The 23371-nt window shown below is 41.7% G+C and overlaps 1 protein-coding gene across 5 annotated transcripts in view; it reads right to left on the bottom strand.

Annotated features, from left to right (window-relative positions):
* Nucleotides 1–1497: 1497 nt before the first annotated feature.
* The window catches only part of PPP1R12C (protein phosphatase 1 regulatory subunit 12C), a 141113-nt gene continuing 119239 nt past the window's right edge, over nt 1498–23371 (bottom strand). For all 5 annotated transcript variants that reach the window (XM_073656367.1, XM_073656366.1, XM_073656368.1 and 2 more), the window contains 6 exons: nt 13316–13371; nt 13056–13149; nt 10991–11095; nt 10578–10628; nt 8370–8420; nt 1498–6599 (listed from right to left, as the gene is read on the bottom strand). In XM_073656367.1, the coding sequence (XP_073512468.1) occupies nt 6513–6599; nt 8370–8420; nt 10578–10628; nt 10991–11095; nt 13056–13149; nt 13316–13371 (444 nt within the window). In that variant the 3' untranslated portion in view covers nt 1498–6512. The remainder of the gene's footprint in view (nt 6600–8369; nt 8421–10577; nt 10629–10990; nt 11096–13055; nt 13150–13315; nt 13372–23371) is intronic.

Here is a 23371-nt window from a genome sequence, read left to right as displayed (position 1 = left end):
GGCCACAATGACAGGAGACAAGTTATTTCTTCAATCAGCAGCTTTTACTCATCTTATGTAGGTATGACAACCATCACAACCAACTACCTCTTCCTATTTAATTGACGACGGCTAATAGGTCACGAACCCAGCCGGCAATCACAACTGATTGGTGGATGACTCTCTTATAACCCCTCTGACACATCAAGATGCCACAGACGTACTTACACGTTGGGCTATTCTATATAGCTTCCCATGGATGGGTGTCTCATGTCTGGCCCTTGTCCTGCTCTGCCATTATTCACATTGAGGTTGATTGACACATGGTAAGGTTTTAATACTAGAGACCAGTTAGGACCATCCCGATGGGTACACCGTGTCGTGGTAGAAGGCTTTTATGCTTCTTTTTATCAAAATAGCGTTAAGTACCATATTTACATGTACTATTACCATTTACTTGCTGTAGGGTATATGCTCATTTTTGTTGTTTTCTCTTGGGTTTTGCCTATGAAATGGCCAGTGTGAACATGCTCTTAAATTCTGCACATATATCAACTTATAGTCCAGCACAGTTTTTCATTTTTGTGGTTGGCCATTTCGTTAGATAGGTTCTCCACCTATGGGGAGGGCTATATGGTGCCTTTTGTTATAAGCAAATAAAATGTGTATGCAATTGGCATGCAACTTGAGTTCACTTATCAATTTTATGGGGCATTAGAGCTGTGCAGTACTGCACATCTGCCCCCTATTAAATTGAATAGGAGGCGGATGTGCAGTTCCCTGCCGCGGTCAGAAGACAGAGCAGGTTTTTGCTACCTAATCTAACACCACCATGATAGGGGACAGAGACCCCGATTCCAGTGGTGTCTCACTTACTAGGCTGTGTTTTGCCATTTTAATTAAATCAGTGTTTTAATCAGGAGATTATCACAACAGGAATAAGGGTGTCACGTGCCTCCAGGTCCAACCCGCCCACATCACTGATTGGCAGATTTCTGCCTATACACAGAAAGCAGCCAATCAGTGATGTGGGCGGGGTTATACAGGGCTCAGAATTCCGAGCTCTGCTAGATCTGCAGCAGAGAAAACTGTGATTGTATCACAACTGCTGCACCCAGTAACCCAAGTCATACAACGCTGGAATCAGTGCATCTGCCCCTACTTAGATTAGATAGCAAAAATATGCTGACAGATTCCCTTTTAAATGGTCCCTGTACTTTCGGTTATCTTGATGACATTTGATAAAGTGCTTGTCCTTTCAGGGCAATAGCAATGCATGCTGGGAAGTGAGGGAAAAGGAAGTTCCAGCTCTGATAGTGCTGTCAGAATGCTGATTGAGAGGAAATACCCAACTAAGAGGAGAGTATGGGCCTGAGAGTCAGAACAGTTGCTGGATATATTAAAATGTTATGTGCAGCAAAACAGTTTTACCTTGTTATGGGGAATATAGGCAAGTTTTTCTACGCCTTAATATGAAAGGATAGATATGCATAACGCAAGACAAAAAAAACAAGACACTTAACCATATATTGTTTTTAATTTTTTTTTTTGCGCATTTTTTTTCATGTGCTTTACCCCCTTTTCAGCGCGACATGTGCGTGCAATGCACTAGATAAATGTACTGCACACCCGTGTGGGACCTGAGGGATCGGAGATTGCAGCTGTATCTGCTGTAACAAATACATTATATATATTTATATTTTCTCTGGGGAAAAAAAAAAAACAAAAACTCATGCATATTGCACATTTCAACACTATGTATAGAAAATAATTTTCCTTATATACAAATACAAGTCATTTAGTTGATTTTTTTTGCAGTTTGTCTGTTTTGTTTAGTCATTGAACTGGCATGGCACAATTAAAACCAGAAGATACACAGAAGCAGGGACCACCTTTGTGGGCTATACCTTGGCATAGAGAAGAATTGGCAGTAATACTCAGAAGGGGAAAAGAGCAGCAGAGTGCAACATGCAGCGGCAGCAGCTGCCAGGGAACGATTGGGTAACTTGAGCCTCTAAAAGGGAATGTCCAGAGACCTAGACTCAGCATGCAGTAAAGCCATATACCACATTCATCTTTACTACGATATTAGAGGTGAATAGCTAGAGACGCCTTGTATCCACTACATCCGCTTTATTCATTTAGCCCTTGTTTTGGATACTTTGGACTTGTGCCCATTAAAGCCTTTGCACATCACTGGAGAGAAGACAATGGCTTCCAAAAAGCAGTGAGATCTATGGATAGCATTGAGCAACGCCTACAGTGCCAGTCTTTTTTTTTCTCTATTGTACTTGACATGCATCACAATCCATATCATTTTTTCTTCCAGGTGGCAGAAATCCTTACCAACCTGTGTCTCCCCGGCGGTCACAAAATTACAACTCCTAGCAGGTCCTGACCACGGCATTAATGAATGATTCCACATTTACACATAAGGCTAGATTGACCAAAGGGGTTAATATTCGGGGACTTTTTTTTTTTTTTTTTTAAATAAATGCATGTATTTGGGACCAAAAACTATTTTTTGCAATTGGGCTCATTAAAATTTTTGCACCGTGTAGGTTTTTACTTGCTCTTCGTTTTGCTGCACATCCAATTTGGTCTTTTCTGAGCTCCTTTCTGCTGATTTATTATATCTGATACAAGCGGTAGATACACTTCCGTCATTGAAACTGAACTATCTTGCTGACGGATTCTCAGTTAGCTCATTCTGCAGCCGGCAATAGTAAGGGTGCACAAGTTTAGTAGCTGCATATTTTTTTGCGGTAGGAAAAAAAAGCTGAATAAAATACAGAATTTTTGAGTGAAATTTTTTCTCATTGATTTGAATGGGTGAAAAAATGCAGCAAAAATGCTCAAAGGCTATGTGCCCACGATGCAGAAATGCTCCGGATTTTTCCTGAGCGTTTCTGCGTCTGCCCTGGCAGAAAAAATGCATGCGGATTGTACATGCGGATTGTACATGCGTTTTTCCTGCCAGGGACATGCGGATGTGAAGCGTTCTTCACTTGCATTTCTGCATGCGGGTTGACAAGCGATTTTAGCATCACTTGGAAAGTGCTTGTCAACTTGGTCACACTATATAAATCCATGCAACCGGCATGGATTTATATAGTGTGACCGAAAGAATGGTAAAAAATAAAAAAATACATACTTATCTTCCTTCCCTCCGTTCTCCCTTGCCCGCAGTACACTGAAGGACATGCCGACGTCAGCATCGCGTGACCCGTCACATGACTATGATGTCAGCGCAGGTCCTTCAGTCCATCACGAGCTGCCAGCAAGCAAAGACAAGGAGAGCGGGGGCCATCAGAAGGTAAATATAATATTTATTTTTTATTTTATTCTTTTTTTCACAGTTTCAATGGTACCCGGGTCCGGAGGAGAGTCTCCTGTCCTCCAGACCCGGGTACCATCCGCACATTGAAACGCATGGAATCCGCATGTACAGATGCAGTGATGCGGATTACATGAGTTCCAATGCAAGTCAATGGTGGCGAAAACGCAGCGCTTCCGCAAAATAATCGGTAGTGCTGCGTTTTTTTTCTGCAATGATAATCCGCAGCGGAAATTTCCGCAGCATGTGCACAGCACATGCAGATTATCATTGGGGAACATGGCAGGCCTTTTCCCATGTGTTTTTTAAGCGTTTCAGCCGCTGCGGAAACGCTTAAAAAACGCATCGTGGGCACACCGCCTAAGAATTAACATCTGCAAATAAAAAAAAAATAAGCAGTGCGTGTATGAGATTTAAGAAATCCGATTTACTTTGCTGGTACTGCAAAAGTTCCTTTTTATTTCTGCAGCCAAAGCGCAAACAAGTGCAAAACAGAGGTTATAGAAGGGAAATGATGCAAAAAAAATTTATGACACCCAATTGCAAAATAAATGAACATTTTGGGGCTGAAAATGTAAATAATGGAAAAAAAAAAAAAAAAAAGGGAAAAAAAAAAGAAAAGGGAAAAAAATAAATAAAAATGGTAAAAAATGAATAAAAAAAAGTTGTTTTTTTGAGCCAAGGATGAACAGCTGATGGATGGTCACAAACACACTATGTGTGGTTCTGTTTGCCAAGATAGCTCATGTGAATGGCTTTAGGGTGGTTTACAGTTTCATGTAAATAAAGTTTTCAGGGTAACTAAAGTTCTAAAGCAGTTTTGCTATGTTCTAGCCCCTGTTCAGTAGTGTTCATCAGTAGGGGGTCTGGGATCTGAGACCCCCAACAAATGTTCAAACCAAGAGGCAGAAACGCCCAACTTACCCTATAGCAAAATTGGTGTTCCAGCTGAAGACTCTACATCCTAAAAATAAGTTGAGCGCTTCTGCCCCACCAATATCACCGAACAAGAGCTAGGACATACAGAGGAAAAATATTTAAAGATGAACTTTCCCTTTAATTGTATAAAAAGTTACACAACTTTCTAATATACTTTGCATTTTAATTCATCATCATTTCCAAAAAAAGAACACTTTTTTCATTCACTGACAGCAGAGAGATCTCAGGAATAATGAGCGAATGTGACAAAGTAAATTAGAAATTGCAATTAAACAGGAATTTATATAAAACCAGAACATATCGGTGTGTGCTGCCTGCAAATAAAAACCTTTGCTGCTTTCACACGCGTGGCTCTATTATCTGGCTGCCCGTCCTGATACACTAGGAGCCATTGTAGTATTCAGAGCTAGGAGTTTTCTGTAACCAATATGTTTCTATTAGCGGCTTTATTCTGCACAGCGCAGCATAGGATCGCGGACGGTACGAGAGCTTCCAGTTCACAAGGTCCGTAGGTCACAGATGGGCGCTTTCTGACGTACTGTTTGGTATAAGGTGATATAAAAGTGCATTACAGTAAATCTCATAGATCAGATCTGCTCAACAGATCTGGACAAAGAACGATAAATACTGCAACCTCCCCCTATATCACAAAGTAATACTGAGCCTGACTGGTAGGTGCAGGGGACAAGAAGACCATCTACAACCCACCTGTGTGATAAAAGCTTAAAAAATCTAAACTTTCTGCATTTTTTTTCTTTTAGATTTTGCAGACCCTTTAATTGCGAGTCCTGATCCTGAGACCACCATAAATTGCTCAAAAGTCCCCCAATAAGTGACCTAAGCGTGCACCCAGAGCGGAGTACAGATTGAATTCACTAAATGTAATCTATACTCCGCTCTGGTCAGGCAGCTGTGCGCTCATGTCTCCCCATCTGTTTTTTTTTTTTTTGAGAGATCAGTGGGTGTCTCAGGACCTGACCCCACATCGAACTGTAAGCAATTAAAATGCTAAAAGTTTACTTACTCGTTAAGGATAGACTGGTTGCACACGAAAAAAAAACTGATTCCAGAATGCTATAATAATGGAGACAGGATATCCCTCCCAGGATGAAATTCAGACCCCTTTGCATAAAAAAACAGGAAGGAACAATGAAAAGCCTCATATCTAGTCACCCCGCCATGCTGACTTAATACAGAAAATGTCTGAAAAGTGCAGAACACTGGATCTTTACCGTACCCCCCCAGTGTCAGAAGATGTGGCCGAACACTTGAGCCGATGACCATTTACCACGACGCTCCACACACGTGTATACGGATCGGGCAAGCATGCGTTTCATGGGAAGAGGGCGGAAAAAGACTATGCTGGAATCAAAAAAGGCTGGGGTGTTAAAATGTAATATGTCCAATCATCTGCCCCACCCCGATATCTTCTAGGGGAGAGTGCTGAAGACTGGGCATGATGAAAAAGGCAGGGTTGGCAGATTGTTGCAATCGCCTTTAGTAGGGGGAAAACCTAATAGGAAGGCTGCGTTGTATTTTGCATACACTGTCTGCTAAGTCAGTCACCATCAGTCAGTACTTATATAACAAAGGAGGAAACAGTGCAGTGGTTCACGAGCTCTGCATACACAGACGCGCGTTTTCACATTAGGGGGAGGGTGCGCTACCCAAATCTTACAATCACCATGTTTACTGAACGATCGGGTTATCTAGTGTACGGCTGCGGAAAAGGCGGTAAGTGTGCACAGTATAAATAGGTGCGATCTGACGACGAGCCCTGGTTATTGCTGTATGGACACATCAGGTATATTCTACACACGTTGGGATTGCTGGAGATCACAGTAGGACAGACGGGAGGTCCAGTGGTTAAACAGATGTTTGCATATGACAATGAAGGAAACGTGTCCGTGGGCATCCCCTGATGCCAGTGCCATCACTTGGAGGGACATGTGAATATACATACTAGTATTATATTTATAGATTACACATTAAAAAAAAAAATTAATAAAACTAAAATTTTATAAACTAGGATCTTAGATTTCCTTGACATTCGCAGCCCGGGGAGCTGGCTCTGAAAAGTCTGGCTCCAGTGTGCGCGGCACAATGTTACACAAGACGTCTTTTCTGTTCCCAATGCAGCTTTCTCTGCCTCGGCTGCCAAGTCTGGGAAGACAGTGGTTTTTTGTTTGCTGTTTTAGGAGTTTTTTTTTGGCCCGGACAGGCTGAAGGTTGTGTGTCAGAATGAGGATACCCTGCTTCACTTGGACAGTTTACTGATTACTCGGATCAGAGCCGCGTTCTCGTCCTTCAGTCGCTGATTGTCCGCCTTCAAATCAGAGAGAACCTGGAAGGAGATCAAGACACAGTCAAGACAGGTCCTTCCGACCATCCTTTTCAGGGCTACATTTTGGCTTTAAAAGGGATATTTTAGATTCCACAAATTTAGGGAAAAGTTATACAATTCCAAAATACTTTCAACATTGATTCCTTCTTTCCTTGCGGCCATCAAGTTGGAACCATCATTAGATACAACCAATGGATAAAGGTCAACAATGGTGTCCTGGTGATGGCCATGGTTGTGGAAGATGGGTTATCAGGTCTGCTGACAAGCTGCTGTGCTCGGCCCATGACAGGTTTTTTTCCCCTCTATATGGGAACGCATACGGTCTACTTCTAAGGACTGCAAGGTTCTTCAATACAAAAAGCGAAACTAATTACATAAAGTCATTACAAACCGAGTGATCTATTTCAAGTGTTTATTTCTGTTATTGTTGATGATTATGGTTTACAGCCAATGGAAACACAAAAGTCACTATCTCAGTAAATTAGAATAATTAACAAAAAACACCTGCAAAGGCGTCCTACGCTTTTAAAAGGTCCCTTAGTCTGTTTCAGTAGGCTCCATAATCATGGGGAAGACTGCTGACTTGACAGATGTCCAGAAGGCAGTCATTGACACACTCCACAAGGTCACAGAGTTCCAATTTTCATTTAGAAATCAAGGTCCCAGAGTCTGGAGGAAGAGTGGAGAGGCCACAATCCAAGCTGCTTGAGGTCTAGTGTGAAGTTTCCACAATCAGTGATGGTTTGGGGGGCCATGACATCTGCTGGTGTAGGTCCACTGTGTTTTATCAAGACCAAAGTCAGCACAGCCGTCTACCAGGACATTTTAGAGCACTTCATGCTTCCCTCTGCCGACAAGCTTTTTGGAGATGGAAATGTCATTCTCCAGCAGGACTTGGCACCTGTTCACACGGCCAAAAGTACCAATACCTGGTTTATATACAACAGTATCACTGTGCTTGATTGGCAGCAAACTCACCTGACCTTAACCCCATAGAGAATCTATTATAGAGAATCTATGGGGTATTGTCAAGAGGAAGATGAGGGACCCCAGACCCAGCAATGCAGACGAGCTGAAGGCTGCTATCAAAGCCACCTGGGCTTCCATAACACCTCAGCAGTGCCACAGGCTGATCGCCTCCATGCCACATTGCCTCATTGATGCAGTAATTGATGCAAAAGGAGCCCCGACCAAGTATTGAGGGCATTTACTGAACATGCATTTCAGTAGGATAACATTTCAGATTTTACAATATTTTTTCAAGCTGTTGCTATAAAGTATTCTAATTTACTGAGATAATGACTTTTATGTTTTCATTGGCTGTAAGCCATAATCATCAACACTAACAGAAATAAACACTTGAAATAGATCACTCTGTGTGTAATGACTCTATATAATATATGAGTTTCACTTATTGTATTGAAGAACTGTAATACATTAACGTTTTGATGATATTCTAATTTAGTGAGATGCACCTGTACATTGCTCCGCGATCTCCACCAATCTCACCCACAGTAAATGGAATGGTGGTCACACTTGCAAACTATGACTCCATTTTTGTGATCTATGGTTGTCCTCCACTAATCAGACACTTAATATTCCTTTGCAAGTTTTGATAATGGATAAACCTCCAAATTGTCCAAATATGAAAAATAAGGAGAGCACTCCTATAGCTATGGGTGGACAGCGCAGCCCCTATACGTCCCATTCATATAAACTGACTGATTATTACGATCAGGCATTTGATTAGACTTTTAATCAGGACATTACCTTTAATTCTTCTTCGAGTTCAGCTGCCTTTCGTTCTAATGCTCTTCTTTCCTATGGGAAGACACGGCCCAGTAACGATTATGGTGTGATTCTACTTTTATCAGCATTTCAACTTAAATTCTACTTAAGGGTAATGAGTCGGCAAGTTTTTGCCATCTAATCTGACAGCAATATGATGTAGGGGAAGAGAACCTGATTCCAGCGATGTATCACTTACTAGGCTGTGTGCTGTTTTAAGAAAATCAGTGTTTTATCAGCAGGAGATTATCACTACAGGACTAAGTGTCTCGTGACTCCTGGTCCAACCACTCCTCTAGCACCGATTAGCAGCTTTTTGACACTATACAGTGTACACAGAAAGCTGCCAATCAGTGTTGTGGATGGGGTTATACACAAAGCTGCCAATCAGTGTAGCGGGCAGGGTTATACACAAAGCTGCCAATCAGTGTAGCGGGCAGGGTTATACACAAAGCTACCAATCAGTGTAGCGGGCAGGGTTATACACAAAGCTGCCAGTGTAGCGTACCAATCAGTGTAGCGGGCAGGGTTATACACAAAGCTGCCAATAAGTGTAGCGGGCAGGGTTATACACAAAGCTGCCAATAAGTGTAGCGGGCAGGGTTATACACAAAGCTGCCAATCAGTGTAGCGGGCAGGGTTATACACAAAGCTGCCAATCAGTGTAGCGGGCAGGGTTATACACAAAGCTGCCAATAAGTGTAGCGGGCAGGGTTATACACAAAGCTGCCAATCAGTGTAGCGGGCAGGGTTATACACAAAGCTGCCAATAAGTGTAGCGGGCAGGGTTATACACAAAGCTGCCAATCAGTGTAGCGGGCAGGGTTATACACAAAGCTGCCAATCAGTGTAGCGGGCAGGGTTATACACAAAGCTGCCAATAAGTGTAGCGGGCAGGGTTATACACAAAGCTGCCAATAAGTGTAGCGGGCAGGGTTATACACAAAGCTGCCAATAAGTGTAGCGGGCAGGGTTATACACAAAGCTGCCAATAAGTGTAGCGGGCAGGGTTATACACAAAGCTGCCAATAAGTGTAGCGGGCAGGGTTATACACAAAGCTGCCAATCAGTGTAGCGGGCAGGGTTATACACAAAGCTGCCAATCAGTGTAGCGGGCAGGGTTATACACAAAGCTGCCAATCAGTGTAGCGGGCAGGGTTATACACAAAGCTGCCAATCAGTGTAGCGGGCAGGGTTATACACAAAGCTGCCAATAAGTGTAGCGGGCAGGGTTATACACAAAGCTGCCAATCAGTGTAGCGGGCAGGGTTATACACAAAGCTGCCAATCAGTGTAGCGGGCAGGGTTATACACAAAGCTGCCAATAAGTGTAGCGGGCAGGGTTATACACAAAGCTGCCAATCAGTGTTGTGGATGGTGTTATACACAAAGCTGCCAATCAGTGTAGCGGGCAGGGTTATACACAAAGCTACCAATCAGTGTAGCGGGCAGGGTTATACACAAAGCTGCCAATCAGTGTAGTGGGCAGGGTTATACACAAAGCTGCCAATCAGTGTTGTGGATGGGGTTATACACAGAAAGCTGCCAATCAGTGATGTGGGTGGGGTTATATGCAGCTCAGAATTCAGAGCTCTGCTAGACCAGCAGCAGAGAAAACTGTGATTGTTCCAGAATAACAGCAAGCAGCCCAGTAAGTGACATCACTGGAATCAGGATCTCTGTCCCTACATCATGCTGCTCTCAGATTACATTGCAAAACCCTGCTCACAGATTCCCTTTATAAGGTGAGTAACTGCAAATATTTTGCAACTTTGCACCCATTTTGATCTATGTATTGTCATTCATATAGACAAATGTAGAGCTCTGAATAAAACATGTGAAATCCCACCTAAATGTGACACCCAATCACAACTATTTTTTGGACTACGTGGCTTGTTTCAAGACGCCATATGTATTTGCCATTGACGTTGGTTGTGCTAGAGTTTGGTAGGTGAGCGGTAGGACCAATGATTAGCTGCAGTGGTTGCCTATTAAACTTTCAGACAAAAAGGTATCCCGCAGATGGACTGGTGTGTAGTGTATGACGTTGACAGGCATGTATAATAGCATAATCCACACTCCTGTGGGTCTGAGTCTACTGGACCAGTCACTGATCATATAATAACGGGCTCATATATTCAGCAATAAAATGTTGAAAATAAATGATTAAACAGCCAAAAAAATACATACAAATCGCTCGAGCTCCAGCAGGGCAGGTCTCTCCGCATGTCGCTCTTGGCGCTGGAAAAGAAGTCCAAATAGTCAATATCAAGTTCTGGCGCTTCACAGTCAAACAACATCCCACTCGGCCTTTTTATATTTCTACTGACGACCAACATGACCTCTATTACAAACCAAGCCACCCCAATCACCGTGATAGATATACTTCCTCCATGGAAATGGCCATCAGTCCGGTATCACTGCACAGCGAGGAGTGATAATTACAGCGTATACCAGGCACAAACTATGCCGTTTACTGGTAATAAAATCCTCATGGGCAGATTTCAATAAATGCCTGAAATGCTGATGTGGTTGTGTTATTAACCATACAAGGCGATTCCCAGGGCACTGCCATACAGTGACTAGGTGGTATAGACCAATACCTGCGTGACCCGCTCCAGCTCCAGCTTTATCTGGGTGAGTTTCAGCTCTGCCTCTTGAAGCTGATCCCTCAACGACTCGTTTTCAGAAATTAAATCTTCATATAGCTGTGGAAAAAAAGAAAAGACAGGATTCCTTACCACATCAAGAAAAGTATAAGCATATGGCCACTAATTTGCAATTTGCATACATGAGGTCACATGCCGACTAGAAGTGTGCAGCCTCACTCAATGCAAGTGAATAGAGCTAGGTTGGACACGTCTAGTTGGAATACGACCAGAAGTATGTAAATAGCATACTTGCAGTCAAATAACCGCCTGCACCCGGCGTGGGCAAAAAAGTGCAGCGCACAGTGTGCGAGCTGTGAGGGTTCACAATTCTGCAAATTCTGAACATTTGCACATACCCTCAGACTTCACAGTGCAGTATTATTGACTTGTAACTGTAGGTCGGTTTTACAAATCTCTGAGTATGGACAGTGATGTACAGACTGGCCGCGGGACTGCTGACCTTAACTAGACAGCCTCATAGGCATATAGGAAGCTGGTGAGTGTGGGTCAGGAGTCCAGCAGCCAGTCCATACATCACTGTTAGTAGACAGACTGCGAGACATTGAGGTGTCAAAAAGACTTAACATTAATGTCTCAGTAATCCTGCACTATTAACACTGTAAAAATCTAGAAAAAAAAATATTCCAGATTTTTTTCTTTTCTTCATGCCTCCTACAAAGACAAAAGTGATGAAAAAGTCAAACAGGTATGAGTGAAACCGGCCTTATTCTGAAACTAGATATACTTACTGTGATAACCACTTCATATTGCTGTTTTTATGGTTTACTAGTACAATTGCACAAGAAAAATCACTATAAAGAAAATCTTTTTTGTTAGTTACATCTTGAGCCCCCAAGTTTTTCATTTTTCTTTTTATAGGGATGTATGAGGACATGATTTTATGCATAAATGGCTTTTTGTTAACAATATTTACTAATCCCACAAGGGGGCTTGAATATACGGTCCTTTGATCAAAGTGATAATACACTGCACTACTTATGCAGTGCAGTGCATCATCCAGGCTGTCAATGTTTGACTCACGGATAACCTATCAGGCCTGCTGAGATATAAGACAAAGACCATTGTTGAACCTCCGGATGCCATAGCAGCCAGAAGTACTCAGTGATCGCACTGCTGAGGTGCTGATGGGCTGACAGAGGGAACAATCTCCTAATATACAATTGCTCACATGATGCCATCACTAGTGACAGCAGAATGTGATGGGACCGGAGCCAGCTGTTATCCCAGCACACGCAAGAAGAGCTAAGCTGTGTATAGCAGCCAGCTTCGGCTGTGGATACCATGGGCACTGCTCCTGTGCCAACCCTGGGACGTAACTAGATTTCCAATTTTTGTAAAGTACTTGCAATCTGGACGTACAGTTATGTTCTTTTGCAGGAATGTTGGCAATAACCCTTTAAATTAAAAGGATTTAAATTGCCCACCTCTAGTCCACAGCGCCGTAACGATATTATCTGACTTATGGAGGAGCCTCCTGGTTAGTCTCTAATCCATCCTTAAAGAAGCACTCCTCCTCCCATCACAGTTTTTATCCTCTTAATATACTGCAATCAGCCTATTATATACCTCTGGGTACTTACAATTGCTCATTTCGCCATTCTACCGAGATAAATCTTCTCTATTCTCTGTTCTATGTAGAAACAGGAAATCTCTTATCCCTGCATACATCATTCTCCTCTTAAACTCCTGATCCAGATGCTACCTCTTACCCCTGCCAGGGATTTTTGGCAGTGACTGAATAGTCATGCAGGGAAAATTGACCTCCTGTTTTTACATCGATCTTAGAAGGATTCAGCTAGTCAGTTTTTAATCAAGTGATGTCATAGACTTAATGGAAAAGAGAAGAATTATCTGGGCAGAAAAGCAAAATGAGCAACTGTAAATACACAGAGCTATATAATAGGATGAGTATGTCAATTTTGATGGGAGGAGAACTTCTTTAAAAGTTTACAAAACATTTTTCACCAGGATTTCGGTGAATGAGATCTCCACGTACCTTTTTGTAATCTTTGTCAGGCTCATCCTTGTGCCTTGGAAAGGAGTATGTCCCCGCTCTAAACGGCAAAATACTGTTGTTGCTTTCTGTTATCCTGCAATTAGAAAAGCAATTCCTCAATGTATGGCATTGTATGTGAGCAAGTCACAATTCCTGGAGCTAACAGTTACCATGTCCTCACTCGGGGGGGCGACGCACTGAGGTGCAGTAGTCATAAACTTTATGCAATAGAAAGAATAACTAGGAAGAGAAAGGATTACCTGTGCCCGGATGTGTCATTGTGGTTTACAGCCTCTGTGTCCTCATTGTCCGTAACCTGTAAAACCAAACGCATTTAATGATGTGTTTCTCAATAAACATCCCGCGATGGTAATTAAAGGGCACCCAGGTAAATACTGATAAACCTGCCATGTCCTCAGTGGGTGACTAAAAGCTTTGCACCTTTAACTCGTTATACTATACATGTACATCACATATACTATCACAAAAGTGAGTACATCCCTTATTTTTGCAAATATTTTTCACTTTTGTTGCCAGCAGTTTAGACATTAATGGCCGTATGTGGAGTTATTTAGTGGGCACATCAGATTTACAGTTTTATATAAGCTGTACACTGACTACTGTACATTGTATCAAAGTGTCATATCTGTTGTCCCATGAAAAGAGATAAAATATTTACAAAAGTGTGAGGGGTGTACTCACTTTTGTGATATACTATAAGTCATACCAGAACAGAGCAGCTTTAGGATGAGTCAGGAGGGCTTAAATAAGGGGGCAGGGTTTTAAATAAAACATAAAAACTTCATATATTTGGAAACGAAATGTAAAAGTATTAAAAATGGAAGCCAACATTGTCCAAAATGCTTTCTTTCCATTTTACTCCAAGGATTTTTCTACATTATTCAAAAAAGTATATAGCAAATTAAAGGGGTTTTCTGGGGAGATAATTAGTTTATTGCCCATCCTTTCATAGACTATTGGGATAACATGAATAGTGCTGTTTTCCATTAGCTGTAATTCTTGACGCTGGAGCTGCTCCTCACTGATTCTCCTCACTGATTCCCCTCACTTCTGGGACGTTACTCTACACATCATGGGGTGTGGCCTGCTCCTGGCAGCAAGGGTAAGGCCACGCCCCCTGATATCAGACTGAACAAGCAGATGGTATCAGGGGGCGGACAGCTACTGGAAGCCAAAAGCAGGCCACTCCCCCTGACGTGTGACGCAAGGCCCACAAGGGAGGGGGATCAACGAGGAGAAGCTCCAGAGTCACAGAATTACAGCTACTGTGAGGATTGAAAACAGCACAATTCATGTTATACCAATAGTCTATGAAAGGACGAGCATTAGGATAATTTTTTTTAATCTCTCCGGAGTATCCCTTTAAATTGAGTCATTGAAAAAAGTAGCAGAAAAAGAACCCTCCTCTAAAAAAACAAAAAACAACCACACCCCACATACTGCTACACTGAAAAAAACTAAAATAATTAATATAATAGTAATAATGATTATGATGATGATGAAAAAACAAGTTGACTGGGGTTAAAGGAGTTAAAAAATTTATTTTTGTCCCCAAGCTTTTTCTCAGCAATATTAACCCCTTTACCCCCGAGGGTGGTTTGCACGTTAATGACCGGGCCAATTTTTACAATTCTGACCACTGTCACTTTATGAGGTAATTACTCTGGAACGCTTCAACGGATTCCCCTGATTCTGAGAATCTTTTTTTGTGACATATTGTACTTCATGATAGTGGTAAAATTTCTTCAATATCACTTGCGTTTATTTGTGAAAAAAACGGAAATTTGGCAATTTTCAAAAATTTAATTTTTATGCCCTTAAATCAGAGAGATATGTCACACAAAAGAGTTAATAAATAACATTTCCCACATGTCTACTTTACATCAGCACAATTTTGGAACCAAAATTTTTTTTTTTTGTTAGGGAGCTATAAGGGTTAAAAGTTGACCAGCGATTTCTCATTTTTCCAACAAAATTTACAAAACCATTTTTTTAGGGACCACATCACATTTGAAGTCACTTTGAGAGGTCTTTATGACAGAAAATAACCAAAAGTGACACCATTCTAAAAACGGCACCCCTCAAGGTGCTCAAAACCACATTCAAGAACTTTATTAACCCTTCAGGTGCTTCACAGGAATTTTTGGAATGTGGAAGAAAAAAATTAACATTTAACTTTTTTCACAAAAATGTTACTTCAGACCCAATTTTTTTTTATTTTCGCAGGGGTAACAAGAAAAAATGGACCCCAAAATTTGTTGTGCAATTTCCCCTGGGCACGCAGATACCCCATATATGGGGAAAAACCACTGTTTGGGCGCACGGCAGGGCTCGGAAGGGAAGGAGCGCAATTTGACTTTTTGATTGTAAAATTTGTTTGAATAATTAGAGGACGCCATGTTGCGTTTGGAGAGCCCCTGGTGTGCCTAAACAGTGGAAACCCCCCACAAGTGACCCCATTTTGAAAACTAGACCCCCCAAGGCACCTATCTAGATGCATAGTGAGAACTTGGAACCCCTAGGTGCTTCACAAATTGATTTGTAAAAATGAAAAAGTATTTTTTTTCCACTTTTTCATTTTTACGAATCAATTTGTGAAGCACCTGAGGGTTCCAAGTGCTCACTATGCATCTAGATAGGTGCCTTGGGGGGTCTAGTTTCCAAAATGGGGTCACTTGTGGGGGAGCTCCTAAGTTTAGGCATACAGGGGCTCTCCAAACGCAACATGGTGTCCGCTAACAATTTGAGCCGATTTTCCATTCAATTTGTAAGCGGACACCATGTCGCGTTTGGAGAGCCCCTGATGTGCCTAAACAGTGGAGCTCCCCCACAAGTGACCCCATTTTGGAAACTATACCCCTCAAGGATTTTATTAAGGGGTATAGTGAACATTTTGAACCCAGAGGTACGACACAGAATTTGAGAACATTAGGTCATCATATTGAATAAGTTTCATTACTCTTGAGCGCAAGTGCTCGCTACTTGAGTTTGCATCGGGTACTCAGGTATGCACCATGTATCACGGGTGCTCAAGTGAAATGCTCGAGTCCCCGCCCGCATGTTTCACGGTTATTAGACACCCCCAAAAAAACATGCGGGGATCGCTCCATGGCAGGCAATCCCTGCGAGTTTTTTTAGGCTGCGAAGCATATGGGGCGGAGACTCGAGCACCAGCGATACTCAGTGCATACCCGAGCACCCGATGCAAACTCAAGTAGCGAGCACTTGCGTTCAACACTAGTTGCCATATCATCTTTTTTTTTTTTTTGAAAAAAAACAACAACCCCAACCCTAACATTAGCACAACCCCAGCCCTAGCGTTTATTTTTTACGCCGTTCCTCATACGGTATAAGTGATGAGATTACTTTATTCTTCGGGTCGGTGCAATTACAGCGATACCAGAATCATATTGGGTTTTTATGATTGACAGCTGTCACACACTAAAAGACACATTTTGTAAAATCTAGTTTTTGCATCGCCATATTTTGGCCGACAGAGTCATGTGACGGCTTGTTTTTTGCGGGATGAGTTGACGTTTTTATTGGTGCCATTTTCAGGCATGTGACATTTTTTGATCGCTTTCTATTCCAGCTTTTGGGAGGCAGAATAAACAAAAACCAACAATTCAGGAAATGTGTTTTTTTTTACATTTTTTTTTATTCTGCTCCGGGTGTGGTAAAATTGATAATGCAGCGTTATTCTTTGGGTCGGTACGTTTACAGCGGTACCACATTTATATCGTTTTTCTATGTTTTGGCGCTTTTACACAATAAAAGCCATTTTATAGAAAAAATTATTTTTTTGCATCGCTTTATTCTGAGAGCTGTAACTTTTTGATTTTTCGAATGATGGAGCTGTATGGCGGCTTGTTTTTTGCGGGACGAGATGACGTTTTCAGTGGTACCATTTTTATTTATATTTGTATTTTTGATCGCGTGTTATTCCATTTTTTGCTTGGCGGTATGATGATAAAGCATTGTTTTTTGCTTTGTTTTTTTATTTTTATTTTTTACAGTGTTCACTGAAGGGGTTAACTAGTGGAACAGTTTTATAGGCCAGGTTGTTACGGACGCGGCGATACCAAATATGTGCACTTTTATTGTTTGTTTGATTTTTTTCTTAATATTTATTGATGGGTACATTATATATTTTTTTAATATTTTTACAATTTTTTTTTTATTTTTTTTTCACTTTCTGGGAGTTTTTTTTTACTTTTTTACTTTGTCCCACTATGGGACTTTCACTTTTTTTATTCTGATCGCCTGCATGGCACAGGAATGCAGCACCATCCCTGTGCCATGCAGGCAGTCAGCGCTGGACAGGGAGAAGATAGTTTGGAGATGCACTGCGCATGTCCAAACAATCTTACTGCTGTCTGGTGACCCGGATGTTATGACGACATCGGGTCATCATGGCAACAGCCGGGAAGCCGCGGCAGACAGCGCTGGAGGCCGGAAGAGGAGGTGAGTATACCGATCACCTCCCCTTGCCACCGCAATGCTGCGATCGACTTAGATCGCAGCATTGCGGGGGTTAATGTGCTGGGAGCGGTGCAGGACGGCTCCCCGCACATAGTACCGGGTGTCAGCTGTGACAATCAGCTGACACCCGGCGGCGATCGCACTAATACGGGTCAGGCTCTTAAAGCCCAGGGCACTAATGCGTATTAATACGTCATGGGCTGTAAAGGGGTTAACAGACATATAGTTCTATAAATATCTCCAGAAAGCGACCCGCGGGGGCAAAGAATGTGTTTTAATCACGTGTATGCAGATTCACTCCTTTTAGAGGAAATATAAGTTTGTGATGACAAGAAATCGCCTGGTATCTGCCTTCACCTGTACAGATAAAAGATGGAGCTGCGATCAGCAGCCACAGCAGTTGATAGGTGACCTGGTATATTAATCACTTCGCACCAGAGCCTGTTTTTGCCTTCGTGACCGGGCCAATTTTTACAATTCTGACCACTGTCACTTTATGAAGTAATTACTCTGGAACGCTTCAACGGATCCCCCTGATTCTGAGAATCTTTTTTCGTGACATATTGTACTTCATGATAGTGGTAAAATTTCTTCGATATCACTTGCGTTTATTTGTGAAAAAATCGGAAATTTGGCGAAAATTTGGAAAATTTTGCAATTTTCAAACTTTGAATTTTCATGCACTTAAATCAGAGAGATATGTCACACAAAATAGTTAATAAATAACATTTCCCACATGTCTACTTTACATCAGCACAATTTTGGAACCAAAATTTTTTTTTTTTATTAGGGAGCTATAAGGGTTAAAAGTTGACTAGTGATTTCTCATTTTTCCAACAAAATTTACAAAAACATTTTTTTAGGGACCACATCATATTTGAAGTCACTTTGAGGGGTCTTTAGGACAGAAAATAGCCAAAAGTGACACCATTCTAAAAACGGCACCCCTCAAGGTGCTCAAAACCACATTCAAGAACTTTATTAACCCTTCGGGTGCTTCACAGGAATTTTTGGAATGTGGAAGAAAAAAATTAACATTTAACTTTTTTCACAAAAATGTTACTTTAGACCCAATTTTTTTTATTTTCGCAGGGGTAACAGGAAAAAATGGACCCCAAAATTTTTTGTGCATTTCTCTTGAGCGCGCTGATACCCCATATGTGAGGGAAAACCACTGTTTGGGCGCACTGCAGGGTTCGAAAGGGAAGGAGCGCCATTAGACTTTTTGAATGTAAAATTTGTTTGAATAATTAGCAGATGCCATGTTGCGTTTGGAGAGCCCCTGATGTGCCTAAACAGTGGAAACCCCCCACAAGTGACACCATTTTGGAAACTAGACCCCTTAGGGAACTTATCTAGATGTGTGGTGAGCACCTTGAACCCCAAGGTGCTTCACAGAAGTTTATAATAATGAGCTGTAAAAATAAAATTTTCACTTTTTTCCCACAAAAACGTTTTTCATCCCTTAATTTTGCATTATCATAAGGGTAATAGGATAAATTGCACCATGAAATTTGTTGGGCAATTTCTCCTGAACACGCTGATACCCCATATGTGGAGGCAAACCACTATTTGGGTGCACGGCAGGGTTTGAAAGGGAAGGAGCGCCATTTGACTTTTTGAATGTAAAATTTGTTTGAATAATTAGCGGACGCCATGTTGCATTTGGGGAGCCCCTGATGTGCCTAAACAGTGGAAACCCCCCACAAGTGACACCATTTTGGAAACTAGACCCCTTAGGGAACTTATCTTGATGTGTGGTGAGCACCTTGAACCCCAAGGTGCTTCACAGAAGTTTATAACATTGAGCCGTAAAAATAAAATTTTCACATTTTTCCCACATAAACGTTTTTCATCCCCTAATTTTGCATTATCATAAGGATAACAGGAGAAATTTCACCATGAAATTAGTTGTGCAATTTCTCCTGAGTACGCCGATACCCCATATGTGGGGGAAAACAACTGCTTTGGTGTACGGCAGGGTTCGGAAGAGAAAGGAGCGCTATGTTGGCTGGGATAGGTTGCAGACACCATGTCACATATGAAGAGTCGCTGACATGCCGAAACAGCAGAAACCCCCACAAGTGACCCCATTTTGTAAACTACACCTCTCAAGGAATTCATCTAGGGAAGTAGTGAGTATTTTTTAATTTTTAAATTTATACCATTGGGCAGTGAAAAAAGCATAATTACATTTTTACCACAAAAAAATGTTTTACCCTCAGATTTTACATTTTCACACAGGGCAATGGGTAAAAATGGTGCCGAAATGTGTCACACAATTTCTTCTAAAAGTGGCAATACCCCATATGTGGCTGTATCGTACCGCTCAGCCATACGGCGAGATCTGGGGGGGACAGAGCGCTATTTGATAATTGGAGAACAAATTATTGTAGAATAGGCATTTGGATTTGGGAGCACAAAATTTTCTGAATTTCTTTTGGGGGGCAAGGGCCATTTCACTTTTCCAGAGCCTTTCTGCTACCAGTAACTTGGAAGTCCCTTATATTTTTAACACATGACGGACCTGAGTGGGGACTAGCTTTTTTTGAGGACTGAGTTGAAGCTTTTATTGGGAACATTCTACGTAACATTTATCCGGCGCTCTAGGCTGAGCACTTACATCGGGGTTTCCATCTAAATTTCCAAGTGATGTAATTCAGATGAAACCCCTGCGGGATCCATTCACTGTAATGAGGCAGCAGAGTTACTCTGGACTCCGTCTGGCCTCTGTTTAGCGGTGTCCTTTTTTTCAGAAGTGCACAAAACTGTGGCCAACCGCACTTTTATGCACGCCTAAAACAAATGACACGGGTCGGTGCGATTACAGCGATACCAGATTTATATCGGGTTTTTATGACTGACAGCTGTCACACACTAAGACGCTTTTTTTTGCAAAATCTAGTTTTTGCATCGCCATATTTTGAGAGCTATAATTTTTCCATATTTCGGCCGACAGTCATGTGACGGCTTGTTTTTTGAGGGACGAGTTGACATTTTTATTGGTACCATTTTTGGGTACGTGACATTTTTTGATCGCTTTCTATTCCGTTTTTTGGGGGGTTTAAATTAATAAAAACCAACAATTCAGGAATTGTTTTTTGATGGTTTTTTTATGCCGTTCTGCGTGTGGTAAAAGTGATCAGGCAGCGTTATTCTTCGGGTCAGTACGTTTACAGCGATACTACACTTACTGTATTTTTTTTATGTTTTGGCGCTTTTACACAATAAAACAATTTTATGGAAAAATTTTTTTTTGCATTATTCTGAGCGCTATAACTTTTATTTTTCGGCTGATGAAGCTGTATGGTGGCTTTTTTTTTGCGGAACAAGATGACGTTTTCAGCGGTACCATTTTTATTTCCATTTTGCTTTTTGATCGCATTTTTTTCCACTTTATGTTTGGCGATATGATGAAAAGCATATTTTTTTGCTCCGTTTATTTATTTTTATTACGGTGTGCACAGAAGGAGTTAATTAGTGTGACAGTTTTATAAATCGGGTTGTTTCGGACGCGGTGATACCAAATATGTGTACTTTTTTTGGTTTTGCATAAATATACGGATTTATTGGTTTAATATTTTATTTATTTTGTGATTTTTTTTTAACAGTTTAAAAACATTTTTTTTTACATTTTTACTTAGTCCCTGTATGGGACATTAATTTTTATTTTTCTGATCACTGATCTCATGTAATGTAATAGACATATATTACATTACATGAGATCTTTGCTGACTGTTTCACAGTCAGTGTGTCCTGCCAGGTTTCAGCTGCAGGCTGAGCCAGGCAGGACACCATATATGGCAGAGCTGGAGGCGGTCATGTGACCTCCAGCTGCCATAGCAACACCAGGTCCTGGAAGGTATCAGGGGTCGTCGGAGAGTTAAGTAAGACGACCCCCTCTCCTCTGTCTATCTTCTATATGCCGCGATCACAATAGATCACGGCATATAGAACATAGCAAAGGGTTAACATCATTGGGACCTGATCCAATCAGGTCCCGATGATGTCCCCTGTCAGAGCTAACGCTCTGCACCGGAATCGCAGTGCTTACAGGACCACCCACCGTTTTTAAACGTCGGCGCTGCACAGAGCCCAGCAAGCGCCGACGTTTATCTACAGTGGGCCGTCGCGAAGCGGTTAAAGAGCCTGATATTGGAGATTTTATGAAGCGCAGTATTTTGGGTAGGTGAAGAATTATGGGAAATCCTTTTGTGACCCCATAAATATATAACACTAAACTACATGGCCTGACTTTATCCATTCATGATCAGTGCTGTACATGGTAGACGCACAGCCCACAAACCTCAGCCCCAACTGGAGGAACATGCTGCTATACACAAGTAATCTTCCGAGCAAGATGGACGGCAAATTTCCCAAGAACAGGTGTGAGCCTGGCTGCCGGTAAGCCAAGGACATGCTGTACATCACCTTGTCACCATTGGTTTCTGGGTGAGGTCATTTATGTGACACATACGGCAGTAAATCAGCTTGTGAATGTGAAACACCCACTATGACAAGAATGCAAACAGAAACTTCATGTGTGAACGGTGAACAGATTCAGACGCCATGTACAATGCATGCTGCAAAGTGAGACACGGCAGAGAAGAGCCGGGAGCTACATGCTGCTGAAGGAAAACTGCTGCCTAATACTGTGCCCGCCTCTGACACACGACTCCTGCACACTGAGGGGTTAACTAGGTGAAAGGGATAGTCCAATAGACAATCCCCTATCCCTGGACATTTATCCCTGTCCTAAGGTGGGAAGGGGTTAAAGTGAATAGGGTCTTTCAAAACTATCACAAACAAGCCTTTTGGCTACGCTGACAAAAAACAACTAAAAAAACAGTTACGGTTCTTGGAAGAGGGGGGAGGGAAAAAACTGTGCAAAAACTGAATATTGCCCAGTCATAAAGGGAGTTAAGTACTGGAGTGAGGAGATTTGTCATCGGTTTTCACAATTCAAGCTACATGTACTATTAAACAGATCTTAGACCTGGTGATGCTGGCACACTTACTCTGAAAGTCAATGGCTGCATAACCATGTTCAACTGGACTTATTAATATTGGGCAAGGAAACTTTTTAAAAAAGAATGATACAACCATTTTGACATGGATTTTCACAGAAAGTACACCAGCCTCATGCAGATTTTATTGTGAAATCTGGTGACAGATCAACCTCAGGCACTTGGTTGATCACTCATTTGAAGCTGGATTTTCACATCCTGATTCACAGGACAACAAGCCTGAGTGACACACACAACAAGCCTGAGTGACACACACAACTCTGATATTGCCATGTGGTTTTCTAGCATACCGCAAGCCCCACATGAAAATCGTCAGACAACCAGGTTTTCTACTACACACCTGATCTTTCATTAAAATGAGGACTAAGAGAAAATTAGCCATAGTCAAGACCAGTATCACATAAACGGAGATAAGATTTTTCAACTCTTCAGTTTCTTATGGAGGGAATATTTATTTAACCCCTTCACGACTGAAGACGTATATTTAAGTCATCGGCAGTGTCCCTGCCTTTGATGCAGGCTCACACGCTGAGCCCGCATCTTTCCCTGCACTTGATGCCTCATTTAATCAGCCACAGTCTAGCAGTCACAGGAGGTTCAGAGATCAAACCATGGCTGTTAACAAGTTAAATGCTGCTGTCAATCACTGAGTGAATGATGTCATTCAAAAGTCCCACTTGTCCTACAAAAAAACAAGTCCTCATATGGCTGGAAAAAGAGGGAATTTTGGTACTCACCGTAAAATCTCTTTCTTGGAGCCTTCATTGGGGGACACAGGACCATGGG

This window comes from Phyllobates terribilis, unplaced genomic scaffold, assembly GCF_046119375.1.
Source record: "Phyllobates terribilis strain yellow unplaced genomic scaffold, ASM4611937v1 Scaffold_12__6_contigs__length_324123572, whole genome shotgun sequence".
NCBI lineage: Eukaryota > Metazoa > Chordata > Amphibia > Anura > Dendrobatidae > Phyllobates > Phyllobates terribilis.
The sequence above is the reverse complement of the archived record's forward strand: the minus strand, read 5'-3'. Positions and strand labels throughout refer to the sequence as shown.